The 20,656-nt window shown below is 41.2% G+C and overlaps 1 protein-coding gene and 1 long non-coding RNA gene across 11 annotated transcripts in view; one reads left to right on the forward strand and one right to left on the reverse strand.

The window, feature by feature from the left end:
* LOC126399933 (glucagon-like peptide 2 receptor) overlaps positions 1-20,656 on the reverse strand; it is a 346,627-nt gene that overhangs the window by 32,485 nt on the left and 293,486 nt on the right. For all 10 annotated transcript variants that reach the window (XM_050060279.1, XM_050060280.1, XM_050060282.1 and 7 more), the window contains 6 exons: positions 19,577-19,681; positions 17,639-17,760; positions 17,390-17,496; positions 5,349-5,505; positions 5,020-5,179; positions 4,808-4,868 (listed from right to left, as the gene is read on the reverse strand). In XM_050060279.1, the coding sequence (XP_049916236.1) occupies positions 4,808-4,868; positions 5,020-5,179; positions 5,349-5,505; positions 17,390-17,496; positions 17,639-17,760; positions 19,577-19,681 (712 nt within the window). The remainder of the gene's footprint in view (positions 1-4,807; positions 4,869-5,019; positions 5,180-5,348; positions 5,506-17,389; positions 17,497-17,638; positions 17,761-19,576; positions 19,682-20,656) is intronic.
* The window catches only part of LOC126399969 (uncharacterized), a 65,076-nt gene that overhangs the window by 19,108 nt on the left and 25,312 nt on the right, over positions 1-20,656 (forward strand). The window lies entirely within an intron of this gene.

The following is a 20,656-nucleotide window of genomic DNA, read 5'->3' on the forward strand; positions in this document are numbered from 1 at the left end:
AGGCTATGTACCACAGTCTTTTAAGGTAGCTGTAATTAAACCTCTCCTAAAAAAGCCCACCTTGGGTCCAGAGGTGTTAGCCAACTATAGACCAATATCTAATCTTCCCCTTCTTTCAAAGATCCTTGGGAAAGTAGTCGCAGACCAGCTGTGTGATTTTCTCCTTGATAATAATTTATTTGAGGAATTTCAGTCAGGATTTAGAGTGCATTATAGCACTGAGACAGCACTAGTTAAAATTACAAATGATCTTCTGATTGCTTCAGACAAAGGATTAATCTATGTACTTGTTTTATTAGATCTTAGTGCAGCATTTGACACAACTGACCATCAAATTCTGCTACAAAGACTGGAACATTTAATCGGCCCAAAAGGTTCTGCACTAAGCTGGTTTAAATGTTATTTATCTTCGCATTTTCAGTTCGTTCATGTTAATGATGAATCATCTCTATGTACTAAAGTTTGTTTTGGAGTTCCACAAGGTTCTGTGATCGGCCCAATCCTATCGTCACATGTCATGAAGACATTTGAGAGGCTTGTTCTCCAGCACCCGAGGGCACTGCTCTCTGCCTTCCTAGACCCCCTGCAGTTTGCTTACCATCAGCACATTGGTGTGGAGGATGCCATCATCTTCCTCACTCACAAGGCTCTGTCTCACTTGGAGAGTGCTGGAAGCACTGTGAGAGTCATATTCTTTGACTTCTCCAGTGCCTTCAACAGCATTCAACCCAGCCTCCTGAGAGACAAGCTGCTGGATATGCAACTTCACCTGGACATTACTGCCTGGATTTTGGATTACCTCACGGGCCGGCCGCAGTATGTCAGGGTGGATGGCTGCGTATCTGAGGTGGTATCAAGTACACCGGGGTGCCCTAAGGAACTGTTCTGGCACCATTCTTCTTCACCCTCTACACCTCTGATTTCCGGTTCAATTCTGGTTCCTTCCACCTCCAAAAGTTTTCCGATGACTCCTCTATAGTCGGATGCATCAGCAATGATGACGAGGAGGAGTACAGAGAACTGATTGAGGACTTTGTCACGTGGAGCAACCGAAACCACCTTCAACTCGACATCAGCAAGACTAAGGAGGTGGTGGTGGACTACCGTAGGAACCGGAGGCAACCTGCCCCAGTAACCATCCAGGGCGAGGAGGTGGAGATGGTGGACTCATACAAGTACCTTGGGGTCCACATCAACAATAAACTGGACTGGACTCATAACACAGATGCCCTCTATAGGAAAGGACAGAGCAGGACGTTCTTCCTGAGGAGACTCAGATTGTTTGGTGTCTGTAGTGGGCTCCTCAAGACCTTCAATCTATGGTTGCCAGTGTGCTGGTGGGGTGGAGTTAAGACTGGTGAGGTCAACAGGCTCAACGAGCTTGTGAGGAAAGCCCGCTCTGTTGTGGGACTGGACCTGGACAGTCTAGAAACAGTGGCTGAGAGGAGGGTGAAGGACAAAATCTGTGCAATCCTGGACAAGCCTTCTCACCCCCTACACGACAAGCTGTGGCTGATGGGCAGCTCATTCAGCCAGCGGATTATCCCACCCAGGTGCAGAAGTGAACGATTCAGACGCTCCTTTGTGCCCACCGCCATCAGACTGTACAACAGCGGTCTGGCTTAAGCTATATCTAACTCTGAACGGACCTGTCTTGCATTTGTCCAATAATGACACTTTATCTGCCACCTGTCACTTTAAAAAATGGCAGACAAAGTGAGAAATGAAATAGTCACTTTATTCATCTGATGTAGCAATTTTATTGATGTAGCAATTTTATTTTATCTTTTATTTATCTATTATTATCTTTAATCTTTTATTTTTATTTAATGTCCTTTGATTTTTTCTTCTGCTGCTGTGATACTTGAATTTCCCCCCTGGGGGATCAATAAAGTATATCTTATATTATCTTATCTTAATAGGCCTATCCTGACCCAAAAAGATGCAGAAAAATTAGTCCACGCTTTTCTTACCTCTAGGCTGGATTACTGTAACTCCCTATTATCAGGTAGCTCTAATAAGTCTTTAAAACTCTCCAGCTAATTCAGAACGTAGCGGCACGTGTACTAACAGGAACTAAGAAACAAGATCATATTTCTCCTGTTTTAGGTTCTCTGCACTGGCTCCCTGTAAAATCCAGAATTTAAGTTTAAAATCCTTCTCCTAACGTACAAAGCTTTAAATGGTCAGGCTCCTTCATATTTTAGAGAGCTCATAGTGCCATATTATCCCACCAGAACACTGTTTAACACAATAGCCGTAATTAGAATTATAATATTATTACTTTAATTAATGTTGTTGTAAGCTACTGTCATTACCATCTGTCCTGCATCACTCTCTGTCTTTGTCTCTCTGTCTGTCTCATTTTGTCATATGGATTACTGTTTATTTATCATGTTGATCTGTTCTGTATGACACCTATTGCACGTCTGTCCGTCCTGGAAGAGGGATACCTCCTCAGTTGCTCTTCCTGAGGTTTCTACCATTTTTTTTTAAAAAGGGTTTTTTTGGGGAGTTTTTCTTTATCCACTGAGAGGGTCCTAAGGACAGAGGGATGTCGTATGCCCTCTGAGGCAAATTGTGATTTGTGATACTGGGCTTTATAAATAAAATTGATTGATTGATTGATTGATTGAAAAATGTCCCATTTAATCATGGCACTACATTGGGCACAATTAAAGCAAGGAAAATTACCCCCAGGAAGGTTAGAAGGAGAAAGAAAATGTCGAGGTCAGATTTGACTAAAATGTCTCTTATATTTTTGGCGCGTTTATGTGCAAAGATAGGCGGGGCTTGGAAATAATGTCCTATGAGAGGTTTCAAAACAACCTGCTTAATATCATAAGATAATGGAGAAAAGGTGGTGGCTAGAACCAATTCTGAGTCCCTTCTAGAGGGAGGTTTAGAGGCCAATAAACCACTCCTATCAACATCTTTAGCTTTAGCAGGTTTGGACCACCGAATTGTGATTACCCTTACTGTTGAAACAATCACATATCTCATGCGCTTGTTCATTAAAAGTATTGTCAGAGCTGCAGATTCTCTTTCCTCTCAGCAGTTGACTTTTCTTCAAACCTGGAGGATGATAACTAGTATAATAATAATAAGAGTATTTCTATCTGTAGGTTTTCTGAAAACACTGGTGCTGAGAGGATCTGTTTTTCTCACAAGAACATAGACAAAAAAAACAGAATCTTGACAATATGTGAATTTTATGGTTGGCATAAAGGAATTGCGCTATGTGTGAAAGGCTGTTAACTCCTCCACTGTCCCTGAAAATATACAAAAAATATCATCTATGAATCTGAACCAGCAGAAAAATAAGGGTTGCACCTGTAGACATAGTCATCCTCAAATTTGCCCATGAATAAATTGGCATAGTTGGGAGAACATAAACTCCCCATACTGACGCCCTGACACTGCAGGTAGAAAGAGTCCTCAAATTTAAAATAATTTTTGGTAAGAACAAGCTTTGTGAGATCTACCAAGAAATCAGTTGGGGGTGTCTGGTACTCTCTAGACTACAAAAAATGAGTGAGAGCTTTTAAACCTTCAGTGTGTGGTACATTGGTGTAGAGACTGACAATATCCATAGTGCACAGAATATCCGTCTCTTGTCGCCAGACATTTTAATTCTGTTGGCCATGATGTCTGCACATTTCAGGGGATTGATATGATTCAGCCCCTTAAAAGAGGTGGGAAAAGAAACAAACTGTTACTGCAAAGAGAAGCTAAATGGATATATATCTTATAAACAGAGAGCCCTAGGGGTTTAAATAAAAAACTTCTTTTGAGTTGTTTCCTTTGACTGGTCCCTGTAAAATTGTCTTTCATGTAAGGATGAGATTTCCTGTTGTCTTTTTTGACCATTAGACTACTTTATGATATATTGTCCCTTTTTATTAGGACTTCTTTTTTGATACATTTATACTCAGTGTCTTTATACATTTTACAGTTACTAATCCTTGAAGCCCCTGTATTCCCCTTTTGAATGTAAATGTCTCTCTTTTTCAGAGACTTTTTTCACCTTAATTAATGCGTTTACTGTTCCCTCCACTATTAAGACTATTCAGTATTATACAACTGATTAGTAGAACCCTGTGATCATTTTAAAACTTTTTCTTACTCCATATTTTTAGTATTGATGTGTAGGTTCTTTGTAATAGGTTCAGACTGTTTTTCTGGGGTTCTTTTAGTCTCTAGCAGAGTTAGATCCAGTGACTTAAAAACCTCTTTTCAGGCTCTTTTCTGTTACTTTAATTCTCCCCTTCTTATTGTCTAACATTTTTCTCATTCAACTAGTCTGAAGCTTAATAATTTTGATGTTCTTATATGTTTCACTGTATTTGAATATTTCTGTTTGCATGTATTGATTCTTGTGCATCCGTCTTGGCAATTGTCTTGTGTCAGCCTGTCATTGGCTGCAGCTGCTACACATATGTTTCCATTGCCTCTCATTACACCTTGCACTGTCATTGGTGCCAGAACTTTACCTATGTATATATAGTATTCAGTGTCTTTGCCTCTGTTTGATACACTGAAGAAGGCTTAGGCCGAAACGCGTACAGACGCGTTTCGGCCTATGTTTATCTATGTTTTAATAGGGCAACACACGGCCAAACAAAATGACAGCATTTTGTTTGGCCGTGTGTTGCCCTATTAAAACATAGATTTTGACTTTAGTCTTTTGTGAGTACTGTTGCCTACTAGTTTCTTTGGAATATCTCTGCAACTTGCACCCATCATGACTGGAAACATTGGAGTTGTGCGTCCTCCTTCCTTCAGAGGTATGCAATTAAACACTCACTCTGTGTTTTCATATAAAATCTTGACCACTGTCCATGGTGTTACAAACAAAATAGGTGTTCCTGAAAAATAACCAGAACATAAGATGGAACAATTTATCATCAAACTCAAATTAATCAATGATTAATTTATAAATTGTGTATAATTACACACACACACACACACACACACACACACACACACACACACATAGAACATTAATTCATGGTTTACCCCATCCTAGAAGCATGTATTTCTTCAGCAAACATCTCTTGGTTAGCACAGCTGTGAAGAGCAGCATGTGGAGGAAAATGGCCTCCACCAAGAGCCAGAAGTAGTTACAAGCCACAAAGTATTCCATGCACACTTTGGAGAGTTTACACAACAACGCTATCTGTTGAGAGACATGTTAAATTAATGTTACAAGTAGTTTAGGTGATATAAACTGCTTTGGTTAAGCAGTGCTTTATTATCTACCCAGGTTTCACCTAGAATAGAATCAGAAAGGCCCCATTCTCAAAGATCTGCTGATGTGTGAATACTAAGACAGTACTTTTTTGTACCGGAGAGCTTGAGTAGGAGTTCCATCCTGGGTCATCTTTGGGTAGCTTAGAGTACATGATGTATAATATGATTTCCTTCGAGATGACAGCCATGGCTCTCAGGATGAATGACACAAATAGATTCATGTGAATGTAGTTCCTGGTACAGTGTAGCTTCCTGGTGAGCAGACACAGGAGCAGTTTGAAGAAGGCATTGATTTATACTTCCTTTGTAACTGTTAAATAGTCATTATGGCATGACATAAGATATAATGCAAAATGATTAAGGTCCATACATGTTTCCTGGATTTTTATAATGGCATTTGTAAGTAATGCTGATTATAATAGTCTTGTAGTGGGTTATCTCACATTACTGTGAGACAATGCACATCATTGGTAGCGGTTAAGCTAGTGAATCTGTTCCATGTGGAGGATGGAAGCTGCCAAAATCAAAAATAAATAAATGATTTGATAAATGTATTAATATGCCATGAAACATATCAAAAATAATATAAAAAATAAAAGTAGTTTATTACTTCATTGATCAAATGTGACATTAATTAATATCTCTGTTTTAATTTGTGTCTTTATTTATTTATCTTTGTACTGATTTTCCTATTTATTAACTTTGGTATTTAGTTTTCCTTTTTTATTTTTTATTAATTTCTATTATTCTTATATAATGTTTTTTTTTTAATTTACCTTAGTTTATTTTGATTCTTTTCTTTAAATATATTTATTAATTTTCAAATGTATTTATGTATTTATCATTTTCCCATGTCCCCACAGAACCCCATGTTACCATGCCCAGCTTTACTGCAGAGATAAATATATATAAAATCTGGTACAAAAAAACAGTTTTAGTCTCTATGGCTAATTTCAAACGAGGCGTTTCTACAGTCTGAGTCAGAGCCACCTCTCGCTCCTCCACAGCTCCATCCTCTTGCCTAAATATGAACACTATGGACTCCAAAAAACCAAGATGGTGAAAAAAAAATCAGAACTTCAGAATGAGAGTCCACAAACCAGTGGGTGACATCATGACACTTACATCCATTATTTTATAAAGCAAATGGTGGGAGTCTGATCAAGGTGTTTCTTTCCATCAATTTCTGAGTAACCCGCACACCTGATTGCTAAGTTAAGTACAGGACCTTATTTTCAGGCAATGTAATGAGATAGCTAAGCTAGCTTCTAAATTTGCAACATAATGTTAGCTTACCCCAACAATAACATCCATTGTCAGATTATCTCAGATCCGACATGAGAGTGTGCTCAAAACTCTTTCCCAAGGACTGCTTAGGGAGATTGCTTGGACACAGTGAAAAATGGGAGTGTGTCATCTTTGTTTAAATGGATTTGACTTATCTTGATTTAGTGTCATCTGACATTAGCCTAATCATAAGCGTAGAACCACTGTGAGTATTTGCCAAAATGTTTTTAAACCTTAGATATAAAGATAGAGATCACTGAACTAAAATCATCTAGACTAATATCTTTGAAGGGTAACTTAAAGAAGAGGAAGTGGACATTTAAATCAGCACCAGGAACAAAATGTACAGGGCTGCTACAAGTGATTGCTCACATTAATAAACATAAAGCTTACCTTTAAATACCTTTTAAATAATTGCATATTAGCCTGGAGTGATTTCTGACAGCCCCCAAGTTATTCATTATATGAGGGTATGCATCATATCATTTTACACCAATATTAGCATTTTTTTTTTAAAGCTGTGTACGTGTATTTTAATTCATAAAAAACAAAATGGCTTATCCTTTAGTAAATTATGTTTGATTTATTTGTCAAGCAATGTGTTCATTGTTTTAACTAGTTGTATTGTTATGGAGTTATGAAAGGTCTGGAAGATCAGGCTATCCAAAAATCAATCACAGGATGAAGGTATACTGCATGTTTGTATGTTGAATATTCCTGTGGTATTTGTTGAGTTGTCTAATTTCCTTCTTCACATGTATCCTCACCTCAGCCAAGTCATTCATTGACTCTATCGTTATTATTACCAATCTTATTAGCCCTAAGAACACTGTGTTACAGATTAAACATTGTGTGATTCACTGCTTTATTGATTCACTCCAATCTCGACTAGTTTCTTTGGGCATCAAGAGTGAACGGGAAGTTTTAATTCCACTGTTTGGCCACTATGAAAGTTAGCCCCAAAGCCTGGTGCACTACATTTTGCCTGCTCAGGACTTATTTTCCTTTAGTTTGGTTTTTTCTCCCCCTGCTGGAAGTAGTTTGTACAGCATCAGTGTATGCATATATTTGACTCAGGCTGGACGTTTATTTTGAGCAGGACCTTATGGTTTTTTGTCTTCTCTTAGGCTAGCTCCCTCTAGCATTTTTGGTACATAAAATGTCCACTTCGATAATACTCTTACATTTCTGTTGATTATCATTACTAAGTTTGATGTGCAATATGAATACTTTGATTATGATTGATTGATAGCTCATATCATGATGGCACCATGCTAATATGATTCTGTAAATGGGTAGGCTCATCTAACCTTGTGCAATGCTATATTTGTAAGTCAATTTTAATTTATTTAGATAAGCAATATAAACTAAGCACAAACGTAAGGAAATTTGTGTTTGGTAGATTATTTCTTTGTTCTAACAATGCTTCTTGGCAATAAATCTTACACTGTTGGAAAGCCTGTTTATTCCCCTTTAAATGGTGCCACATTTGTAAGGAACATGCATTTGTGGGATGAGCAGAAGAGCTGAGAATGTGGGTTGCAACCCATGAAAAATTTGCCAAATCTTCTCTGCCAATGCCAAACAGCTTTTTTTTTTTGCTGTTGCTATTGACTCTTGTTTTGAGCTTCTGGTACCCCCAGCACCTGTGAGCATGGGCCCTGCTACAGTGGTCAGTTGGTGTCTGCTCCAAGAATCGGCATGCAGTGGTCAGTTGGTGTCTGCTCCAAGAATCGGCATGCCACGTTTGACTGATCTGGATAGGGCCCGTACGATAGGGCAACTTCAAGCTGGTGTTCCGCAAAACCAAGTTGCGGCATTATTTGGAGTGAGCCCTAGTACCATCTGCAAACTGAAGGCCAAGTTCCATATAACGAGGGATGTCAGAGACAGGCCGCGAAGTGGGCGTCCCAAAAAGACGGCACCCCAAGAAGGCTGTTTCCTAATCCTGTCAGCACTTGGGAACTGTAGGCTGTCTTCTACAGATTTGCAGTCAAGGTTTACAGGACGATATGGCCGATGGCTCTCTGCTCAGGCTGCATGCAATCTCCGGTCTCATAGGGCTGCCAGGAGGCCTGCCATGACTGCCCTTCACTGTCAGGGCTGTTTGCGCTGGTGTTGGCAACAAGTGCACTGGAACCTGAACATGTGGAGGAAAGTTATGCACAGCGATGAGTCCAGATTCTGCTTACGGCAGTTGGATCGTAGGGTCAAAATGTGGAGAAGATACAGAGAACGCTTTGCTGATTGCTGCACCGATAGAGTAACATCTTTTGGTTGAAGCAGTGTAATGGTGTGGGGTGGCATCTCCCTCACTGGAAAAACAAGGCTTGTCATCATTGGAGGCAATCTCAATGCAGAGAGATATCGATTCTGCAACCAGTGGCAATCCCATATCTCCACAGTCTGGGACCGAACTCTATCCTCCTCGCAGAGGCATGGCGCACATTGGATACAGACCTGATCAAGACACTTGAGGGATCATTGCATGGAGGGGTTGAACCCAAGCTTAAGCTGATTGGAGACATCATATACCAGACCTGCAAGGACAGGTTTGGGGAAGTTACCCCCAAACAGAGGACCACCCTAAGAGAGAAGGGAAGGAGGGAGAAGGAAATCCTCCAACTAGTGCAAAGAACTGGAGGAAGGCAACGCAGACAGAGAAAGAGGGTCTGAAAGCCCTGTGGGAGGAGGTCAGGCAAAGGCTATCCAGGTTTTGCAGAGCTGAACGCATCTGTAAGCACAGCAAAAAGAAGCAAAAAGCACGAGCCAGTTTCTTCAAGGATCCATTCAAGCACGCCAGACAACTGCTGGAGGAGAAGAAGAGCAGGAAGCTCGAAACCATCAGGGAGCAACTGGAACAGCACGCCAAGAGGCAGTACAGTGATCCGTTAAGGAACGTCCCTTTAGGAACAACAGGAGTACATGCCTCAGCCTGCACCACCGACAGCCGAGTTCAACATCAAGCCCCCCAAGCTCAGTGAAGTCGTGAAGAAGGCAAGGTCCTTATCAGCACCAGGCCCCAATGGAGTCCTCTACAAGCTCTATAAGAACTGTCCCAAGGTACTAGAGCTGCTGTGGTACCTAATGAGAACTGCCTGACGGTCTTCATCCCAAAGGAAACAAACTCTAAAAGACGTGGGCCAATTCAGAAACATCGCCCTACTGAATGTAGAAGGAAAGATCTTCTTCTCAGTACTGGCCAGAAGGATGACCACCTACCTGCTAGAGAATGGCTACATCAACACCAACTGCCAGACGGTGGGAGTCCCAGGCTTTCCAGGGTGTGTAGAGTACTCTATGTTGATTTGGGACCAGATCCTGAAGGCCAGACAGGAGAAGACCTGCATCTCATCTGACACGACCTTGCCAATGCGTATGGAGCAGTCCCACACCAGCTGATCAACTACGCCATGGAGTTCTTCTACATGCCCTTCTGTATCAAGAACCTGGTAGCAGGTTACTCAAAAGAATACTCCGACGATTTGGGAGTTATGCCCTTTCTCTATCATTTTCATATTGAGACAACATGATCGATATCTGTTTTATGTCTATACGTCCAGTGGCTGGGTCTCAGCGGTTAGCATTGCGGCTTAGCTTAGTGAATACAATTGAAGTCTATAGGGGGTCAGTACCCTGCTCAGTAAAAGTGAACAAATAAACGTTACAGAAACCCTGAAACAGGCATTTCTGCACGTGCATTTAAAATAAACATGTTTTAAACATTAATTCGAAAAACGAGAGTCCTTTTTAGTCATTTTTGAAGAAGTTTGATACACAGAACAAGAGTGGGTTCACGCCCTGCGCAGAGGGATACACCGGTGAGCAACAGCTGCAGCTGGCTCTGGGACAGGTACGCTAGGTCACTCAGTAAAAGCAAACAAAGAGACGACACGGACGATCATGCCTCGTAAATGTATTATTGCAACTTGCAAAAACATTCAAGGCAAACCTAAAGGCTAGATGAAAAGGCACTGTAAATGTGCATTATAAAGTGATATTACTCACTCCCAAATCCCAAATCCCATTCTGTGCAAAATGATTCCACCTCCGTAGGCATAGGTTGGCAAGCCCCGCAGCTACACCACCAATCCTCCCCTGACCTCCGTCTCCCCTCGGCCCCTTGCTGTTCCGCCGCTTCAGAGGATTCAGCCTCTCTTCTCGCCCGCTCACCATCCATCACCTGGAGTTCCTCATCTGTATACTCTGGCTCAAACAGGTATGGCTTTGGATCTGTGTCCGCTACAAGAAACTCGTCAAAATCGCGTTCAAAGTCGTCCATTACAGCTACTATAGTCCAGAGATATCGTTAAGCTAAATAAACAACTGAGTTTTGTTTACAGGCTACGTCTGTGCCTGTGCCTGCTCACCGGTGTATGCCTCCATGGATCACAGCGCAGGATGTAAACACACTATAATTCTGTGTATCAAACTTCTTCTAAAACGACTAAAAAGGACTCTTGTTTTTCGAATTAATGTTTAAACATGTTTATTTTAAATGCACGAGCAGAAATGCCAGCTTCAGGGTTTCTGTAATGTTTATTTGTTCACTTTTACCGAGCAGGCTACTGACCCCCTATAGACTTCAATTGTATTTCTTAAGCTAAGCCGCAACGCTAACCGCTGAGACCCAGCCACTGGACGTACAGACACAAAAAAGATATCGATCATGTTGTCTCACTATGAAAATGATAGGAAAGGGCATAACTCCCAAATCGTCAGAGTATTCCTTTAAGTGATCTGCAGATGTGCTTTGCCCTCCAGGATTTCACCACCGGGTGGCAGCAGCTAGAAGTGGGATTCCCTATGGGGTGTGCCATCTCCCCAATCCTATTTGTGGCAGCCTTTGAGATAATCCTCATAGGAGCAAGACAGATGGTTGGAGGGATCAAATTACCTTCTGGTCAGAGGCTACCCCCACTGATTAGCTATATGGACTACGTCACCAGCCTCCTCCAGACAGCAGCATGTACATCAAGACTGCTGAAAAGGATGGATGAGTTGATGTCGTGGGCAAGAATGAAGATCAATCCCCCTAAATCCCGTAGCCTGTCTCTCAGACGACAACACCATCTTTGTCGTTGGGGGAGAGAAAATCACGTTCCTGTCTGAGCAACCCATTTAAAGCCTGGGGAGGCAGTATACTGCAGAACTGTCCGACAAACAGATGGGGAGAACCGTCATGAAGCAGCTCTCGGACGGCCTAGCAAGAATAGATCAAAGCCAACTCCCTGGGAAGTACAAGGTCTGGTGCTACCAGTTCACACTCTACAGGAGGGTGATGTGCCCGCTGAAAATGAGTGAGATCCCCTCATCCACTACCAGTAAGATGGATGGAAAAGCCAACTCATTCATCTGAAAGTGGCTGGGGCTGCCACAGTGTCTCTCCGAAATGGGCCTCTTCGGGAAGAACATTCTGCAGCTGCCACTGCAGTCCATCAGGTTGGGCTACATGCAAGAGAAGACCAGGCTGGTTCTTGAGCTAAGAGAGTCCACTGACCAGTCAGTAAGGAATGCAAATGCCAAGGTTCTTACCAGCCGGAGGTGGAACGCTCAAACTGAGGTCGACTGTGCTGTCAAGGCTGCAACACCATGAGATCGTTGGCAGAGTCCAGGCAGGGAGAGCAGGGCTAGGATGGAGAGAGGTGCCACGGTTCTGGTCTAAGGCCAACCGTAAAGGATGAGGATGGAGGGAGAGCGCTATAAGATCAAGGCTGTGTCGCAGATTTATTTTTTGTTTTAAAGATTTATTGCCAAGAAGCATTGTTACAACAAAGAAATAATCCACCAAACACAAATTTCCTTACTTTTTGTGCTAAGTTTAGTTATTGTGCTAAGTTTAGTTATCTAACATACACTGCATTGCATTATTCCTCATAAGCCATTTGTCAGGGAAGTTACAAATACTTTTTCATGAGCCTCCTGATTGACTGGGGGAAAATGTATAACTCTTCCTCCACCATAAATAACATTTTTCTATATATATTCACACCATGATCCAATGCAACAAGCAAACAACATAGGAGTGAGAGTTAACACCAAAACAAACAGCTCATTTCTTATGGCCCTGACACAGCACGCCAACAGTTGGCCGATAGTCAATGTCGGGCTGTTGGAAAGTGTCTGTCGCCCCACTCAGGCACTGTTTGCACTAGTCGACCCTTGTTGGCTTTTTTTTTTTTTTTGGCTGAATCAACATATTGAATTGGTGGTGGAGCACATAGGTAAATGAAATCACTCTGACTGGCAGGTCAGCTCAGTGCACGAGAAGATAAACAGGAGTGAGGAAAGTAAATGTAGGGCTAATATCAATAGGGTGTGAGAACGAAAAAAAATATTTTATATCAGTTAAAATTACATTTTTTACCCATCGAGCTCTCAGAATGGTATTGTGTTATTTTAGCATACGGTAAATACCATTTGTTCTTTCAAGATACAGTTGTGTTGTTAACTGGCTAACTAGCATCTTGAATCCATCCTGTCGGTTTTCTGGTTTTCCTTTTTGAATGACAAATTTAGACTACCGCTGTCTGCTGCTATGGAGTTATTCCCTCTCACGTAGGCACTGAGCATATGTGCTCATTGGCCATTGGTTGTAGTCTCTGTGGTGTGCTCAAGTGCAACTTGAAGCTGAAACACAAGCGACATAAGGCGACACAACAGTCAGCCTTCGTCTCCACTAGTTCTTTGATGTTGGTTTGGTGCGTCTGGGCCTTTAAGCAAAATGCAAATCCCCCTTACAAATCATATCATCACACTATGACCAGATTCCTAAATAAACTTCATAAAACAGTGGCAGCAACTGTCAGAATAATACCACTAACTTGGCATGACAGATATTAGCTTGCCGAATAGCAATGTGAGCACTAGTCTAGTGTTTCGTCTCCTATCAGCTCAAAGGAGCTGGTGAGGATTTATTAACTTTAAAGTGACAATGTAGACTCTATATAGCCTATCCTTCACCCATGTGTGAGGGGAATGTATCTTATAGAAGAATTTGTTTAAATTTTGTTTTACTAAAAATGAATGAGCTCCCATGCTCATAGATGTGCCAAAAAAAGAGAGAATTCATAGTATTAGTATTAGTTTTAACAGGCTGTTTAATTTATTATTTAGTTCGTTTTCTGGGTTGAATAGATCAGAACTGGAGAGGATTATTTTATGACAAAATGATGATGTGTCTGTGTATCTTTCACCCAGTTAATGTGCTGTGAGCGTAAACTGATACTGTTATTGATTGAAGGAGGAGAGGAAGGGTCACAGACATTTGTCAGCTGTATTTTGAACTGAAAAAAATATTTCTTGCAATTTTTTTACCCTTTTGTCTCTTTGAGGCAAATGCAGTCTAAGTCTGACTTTTACCTATATTGAGGTCTATGCTAAAGCCTGTAGTTTGTTAAAGGATTTGGTAAAGGATATATAAAATATATTCCATCTTTTTGTTAATAATTGAAACCAGTGAAAGGCCAGCACTGAATGCCTACTCTGATCATTTCAGTGGTTAATTGAGGGAAACCGCCTGTGTTTATTTCATTACGGACATACCTGTTGCTTTATGCTTTTACTCTGATATTAAAGCGACACTTACCTTTCTGTAAATTTTACACTTTTCTTTGTTTAGGTTAAAATGCTATTAATAAGCTGATGGCACGCTAAAATGTAAGTGAATTCCACCAGAGATAAAAACTCATAATTGTACTATTCTCATATGGTTCTAAGAAAACTCTAACCCATCATTGCATTCGGACCAAATGTGAGACAAGTAGGCTAGTAACAGGGACGCTTGTGGATATAAACCTTCCTTAACAATGGCAGACAAATGCAGACCACCGCTTCCACCTCCAGCCACTTCAACAGGGAAATCAGTTGGCAAAAGAAAGAATATAGCAGAAAAAGCTAACACTAAGAGAGAAAACTCCATGCTGGAAGGGCCAAAACTCGGGTCAACATCGGCTCTGCTTTCAAGCAATGGCGAAGACTGATGCAGCTTCATCCTGAGCTAAAAAGGGACGAGACGGTTGCAGAGTTTCTGTTGGACAGGTATTTTTAGTTTGCCTTTAATGTAACATAGGCTATAACGTTATATATGACAACACAGCATCCAGTTGCTGACGATTAGTCTCCTGTAGCCTAACGTAGCCTGAGCCTCTGTATTATCTTTCTTGTTTGTTGCCAGTCACCAGCAGTATCTAACGTTAGCATTTACGTTATATCATAAAACTCATCAGTCATCACTGATCCCGGATAAGTTCCAAAACTCCGGGGGTTGCGTTTGACTGTCCAGGACAGGTAACGTTATGTTTAGTTTGCTTCTAATATAACATATAACGCTATATGACAACACAGCATCCAGTTGCTAATGGCTAACGTTAGCAATCAGAAGCTTGTTTTACTCCTCTTCTCTTCTACTGTTCTGTTGGCGTCTTACACTCACTCTCCTCTTCCGTGTATCTAACGTTACCTTGCCAACAACTACATCTATCATAGACGTAATGAGGACGTAATGGAGGAGGGGGGAGTAGGCCTTTGGAGGGAGGTGGAGTTGCAGGCAGAGGGGGATGGGAGTTTGGAGGGAGGCGGGAGTTGTATAATTTTTTCAAAGTGCTGTGTGAAATCAGGGGTGGAAATCCCGGGGGGGACAGGGGGGACATGACTCCCCCTTCAGTAAAGCTGTACCCCCATAGAATCATTTTAGACACAATTAATAATTTTTGAACAATGCAGTAGTATTTATTAAAAGCACAATGTAAGCGGTGCTCATTATAATCGCGCAATAATGTGCTATTTAAATCTTAAAAGATTTAGTCCCCCCCTCCTATTCCTAGTAGTGTTATATCCCACACTCTTTCCAACGGGCGGGGCTGCTTGGCAGCAGTAGCAGCGTGTGGCTGGAACCGCTGTCCACATCGCGCATCGCAGGGTAAGGTGTTCACTCACACAGACACAGTTTAACTTACACAAGTTACAACACATCCCATTTACTGTTACAACAAGCCCCAGGCCCAGGCTGATAATATAAACTGTCTGCAACATTTCTCCTGCATTGTTCAAAAGCCTACTCAATTATGAGTGCTGCTAAGCTAAAAGCTAATGATTAAGCTCAGAGTTTAGTGATAGTCAGAGCGGACAGGAGAGAAAGAAGAGGGAGAGGACAGGACAAGAGCAGTCAGTGGCGGAGCAATGGGTACCTGTCTGTAGGCTCTCCACCTGTCAGTGAGACAAACATGAATGACGTGCAGTCTAACTGACATGGAGCAGTCATTACGCGTGACTATTACGCACGGTTGTGGCGGAGCAGCTCGTATGGGTACCTGTCTGTAGGCTCTCCACCTGTCAGTGAGACAAACATGAAAGACGTGCAGACGAGGAGCGGTCATTACGCGTGACTATTATGCACGGTTGTGAGGTGAGCAGCGGCAGATCTCACAGCACACTGTTTATAAACCACTTTACCAGTTTAATTGCAGGAAATGTTTAGTTTTAGTTTTAGTTTAGTTAGTATAGACATTCACTCTGCTTAGATTAAAGCATGAAATTGCGGTAAAAGATGCTGTATAAAAGACAGGCTACAACTTTTTTTCCTTGTCCCCCTCCTGGAATTATTCTCTAAAATTTTACTGTTTATTGTCCCCCCCCAACTATGAAATTGGATTTTTGCCCCTGTGTGAAATGCAAGAAAGGTAAGAGTAGCTTCAACAGGAGCACTATTTCATCCAAAATGGCAGCAATGCTGTAAGTGCACCCTCTTGTGGCTGTTGTGCAAAAAGAATGTTAGTGTTGCCTCTTGGCATTATAACCTCTTTGCTTGGGGTTATGGAGAAGGCAGTCCAAGTTCAGACCCCCTGCCACTATAACATGTATGTAACCACAGCACATGTAGACTCTGTGTTGTGGTTGGTGTTTGCTTTCTGTTGGCAACCTGTTCACCCATTAGTAATAAAACAAAGAATAATACATGTATGAAGTTATATACAGAACTTTTCAAAATAATTAAATACATTTACAAATACTGGCAATTTTATTTTAAAAGAAAGGTGCATATAGGCACCTTGAAGTTGCCAATATGAAACGAGTATTTTTGTTCTTTTTCATTACAGTGGCAAATTGAACAATTTTTAGCTACCAATACCATATTTGATTTGGTCAATAAGCATCTAATGTAACACCTTAAAAACAGGTACAAATCCCAAGGGCTCATTCCAGTTATCACAACATAGGTCTCTGTAGTTTTGACCATAAGTTTTATTGCTACATTTTACTCATCAAATTAATTCCGAAAATCTGGGAGCATGGTGACATTTCTAAAACCAAGTAGGGGTAAGGAAGCAGTCATAAGACATAAGACAGGATTTAAATAAATCTCTATTGAGATTATTAAGACAAACCATAACATTATTCCCACAGTTTACAGACCGACTTCCTGTTTGACCCAATGTTCTTGCCCTAGTATATGCGCACAAACTGTTTCTTACGCAGTGAGGGATCATTGTCAACATGAACCCATGGACTTAGTTGGTGTGTTTGGGTGGTATTACTATACAAATCAAACATGATAGCAAGATGATGATAATGTGTGAACTGGAAGTAAAACTTCACGCTCACACTACATCAGCCACCTCCAGTCACCTAACAGCTCTAATCTGTTGACCTGTCAGATGTTGTTGCCACCATTTTTCAGATCTCAGTAATTACTTTGCTGAGCAATGCTATCATAATTGAGAGAAATGAGGACCAAAAATTTGCAAATAATATTGAACTTTTAATACAGCAGAACTATCCTTTATCTGCTGTTTCTCCACACAAAATGTATTATTTGATTGTATAACAATCATCACCACCTTCCACTGACCTTAACATGCCCATCAGAAGAGTAGCCAGTGTGAGAGAGAACAGGGACAGGGAATAGCCAATGACAGAGATGACTCTGAGGGCTGTCTGGCGAAGCAATTCCTTCTCCTGCACACACATACATATGCACACACATAAAGTATGATGGAGGAAATAACAACACCTCTTCAGATGTTTCTAATAAAAGGAGGTGTTTTCAGCTCCAACACTTAGGGGGAGCAGAGATTGTATTTTGCACTCTTCTCCGTACCTTGTCTTTGAAGTAATGGTCCTCTTTACATTCTGAGTCATCCCTCCAGGGCTCAGTAGAATTCTCCCTCTGTCGCCACCTTCCATTTTCCAAGCATTCACGGTGTGCCTTCCTGGAGACCTCTGCAGGTAAGTGAAAGACACATTGTTATTTGCATGGTTTCTTCTGTCACTGCAGTCAGATGAGAGGAGAGATATCATTCTTGTTGTTTGTTACATTATAATGCAGCTAAATCACAAATTGGATGAATATAGCCATTTCTTGTAGGGTGATTAAAACTTCATTCTCTCCACCAGGCCTTAGCGGAGATTCAATGCAGCTAACCTCCTAAACTACCGAACCAGCCTCATATGTTTTGTGCACAATTGTGTTTGTATGCCCAAGGACCTCTTGTAATTGCAAATATTCACAATTGTTGAAAAACCTCATTTACTGATTGTTTCTACCGTCATTGGCTGCTAACTCTTGGTAGTTTTGATTTACTGAAGTTATTCAAGAATTTCAAGTATTCAGTCTGTTCCATTTGGAGTGTCTGCTGTTCTGAGCTAAATGCTAATGTCATTATGTCAATTTACTTACAGTTACATGTATTTGCAGGTATTTGGTCATTAACCATGGTATTAGGCAAATTAAAATCCTCGCTAGACGATGGCACTAGATTTAAATAATGATTACCACAGTGATTCTAATTCACCCTGGGGAACATAATTGCCTTTGCCTTTCAACAAATGTCAACCTATTGGTTGCCTTACTGACTGACATTGCCCCCCATTAGGGTTCAAAATCAGTAAGAGGAAGCAGACTGAATTGAGCTCTGCTCAATAGTTGCTGTTACCATGGCCAATGGCAGACTACTGTTTCACATTTGAAGAATAACTGTGCAATTAAATGTTTAAACAGCTCTGTTAAACACTGGATCATTTAGCAGGTTCATACATCAGTATGTCTTGTGATTGACTCCTACAAGGAGCCATTCATGTAAAAAGTCAAAAGGCCCGTTTCCACCGCAGGAACTAAGGGGTAATTTTACGGGGCCGGGGCCGTTGGTGCGTGTCTCCACCGCAGGAACCACCCCCTAAGGACAGAGTTCCGGAACTTTTACAGGGGCTAAACAAGTCCCTGCCTCGGGGTAGGTACTCAGAACGGCCCCGAAAGACTCCTGGCTGGGGCTTGGGGTTTACTTGGTGCTGATTGGATATACTCAAGGAGGGATGTGACGTGAACAGAAAGCTACAAAATAGCCGGCATTTTTAAAACTCAGCAGACGAGGGTTAGCTCGTTCATATAGCTTCCGCCGCCATGTAAAAAAAACTCACTAAATGGCCCGTGAAAAAAATATTCTTTCCAGCGGATATCTTAGTTACAACATGATTGAGCTAGCAAAGCAGTTTTGTGTTGCTATGTGTGGTATTTATTCAGTTATGGGAAATCACGATGTCTGGAAAGCATCAGTAGTGGCTGCAGCTGACAGGGACAGCTCACAACAGCATCTGTTAAAAGCCTCCCGTTGTCGGATACGACATGAAACTACTCCAGTTAGCTCAATCATGTTGTAACTAAGACATCCGCTGGAAAAAATGTTTTTTTCACGGGCCATTTACTGAGTTATTACAGACACCGCTATCGGCTAACAGCTAACAACGTCCCTACGTCGCCCCGGTCAAAATGGTCGCGCAACGATTACGTCACATCCAGAGCCCGTAACTTTACAGGAACCTTCCTCGTACTCCGCTCTCTCAGTGGAGACACGGCGGTTGAGAGAGCCGAGCAAGAGGACGTTCCTGTAGTAGTTCCTGCCCCCCAAATAGTACCGGGAACTTCTTCAGTGGAAACGGGCCTAAAGCTTCAATGACGTCTTTTTTTTGTTTTTGTTATTTTCAAATTTGAGACCTCATACATTAGTTGTTTCTGAGGTGAAGTGGTAAAACATAACATTACCCTTGCTGATCCATGGTAAGTAAGAAGGACAGGGGACTGACACATTCCCAGGAGATGAATGGGGCCAACACACAAACATGTCAAACATTCCTTTACAGTAGATTCCTGTAAAGCAAGAACAATCAAAGTTTTCACAAAGGTAATAATAATCAAGATAATTAGCGTAAAACTTTAATTAGAAGCCCAGGCTATTATTTGCTTAAGTCACTAAACTCAACAGGCTTCTTTGGGACAGGCTTTTAATTCCTTTGACACAAAACTGTTGCTCAGGAAAGATGAGAAATATGATAAATTTGTGTATTTGAAACCAGTATGAATATTAATTTTAAATTAGGCCTCAAATAACATATTAAGTATATGTTATATTATGACATTTGTTTCACAGCATACATCATACTGACAAACATATTATTTATACTATTAAAACAATATTCCTAACCTGGATTATTTTTTTTGAAAAACACTTTTAGTTCTTTTGATCAGTGGACCCTTACGGTCTAAAGGACTGCCAGTAACTTACCGGGTGATCGAGGAATGGATACATACTCTGACATTCTGACAGCTTCAGAGGAAGGGAGTTGCCTTCATCATGCTGGGAATTCTAAATGAATTACAGTCTTCTCTGGTACTCATGGTTTCAGTAAAATGAACTGAACCAAGAAAATTATATGTAGCATGTCCATATTGACACAAGTTTAATGTTTATATTTGTATGTGCGATCTAAACAGCTAACTAATGTTAGGTGGTGGCATGCCAACAATCCAGATTTATACATCCAAAGAACTTAAATAAAAATGAACTACTTGGCAACCAGACCAGGCTTCTAATTGAGACAGGCCTTTATTTGTCAAATAATGCGTAGCCATACTGGGCTAGTAAATGAGACTGGGGGCCCTATTTAGATGGTCTAAAACGCAAAGCGCCAGGCATGCAGCGCATGGGCGTGTCCCAGTCACTTGCTAGTTAGACAGGCGTTTTCAGACTGTGCGCCATGGCGGAGAGTCTAAAAGGGTTGGACTTACTCTGTGAATTAGTCATGGGTGTGTTTTGGGCGTATCATTCAATAAGCCAATCAGAGT

This window comes from Epinephelus moara, chromosome 13, assembly GCF_006386435.1.
Source record: "Epinephelus moara isolate mb chromosome 13, YSFRI_EMoa_1.0, whole genome shotgun sequence".
In the NCBI taxonomy this organism is placed as follows: domain Eukaryota; kingdom Metazoa; phylum Chordata; class Actinopteri; order Perciformes; family Serranidae; genus Epinephelus; species Epinephelus moara.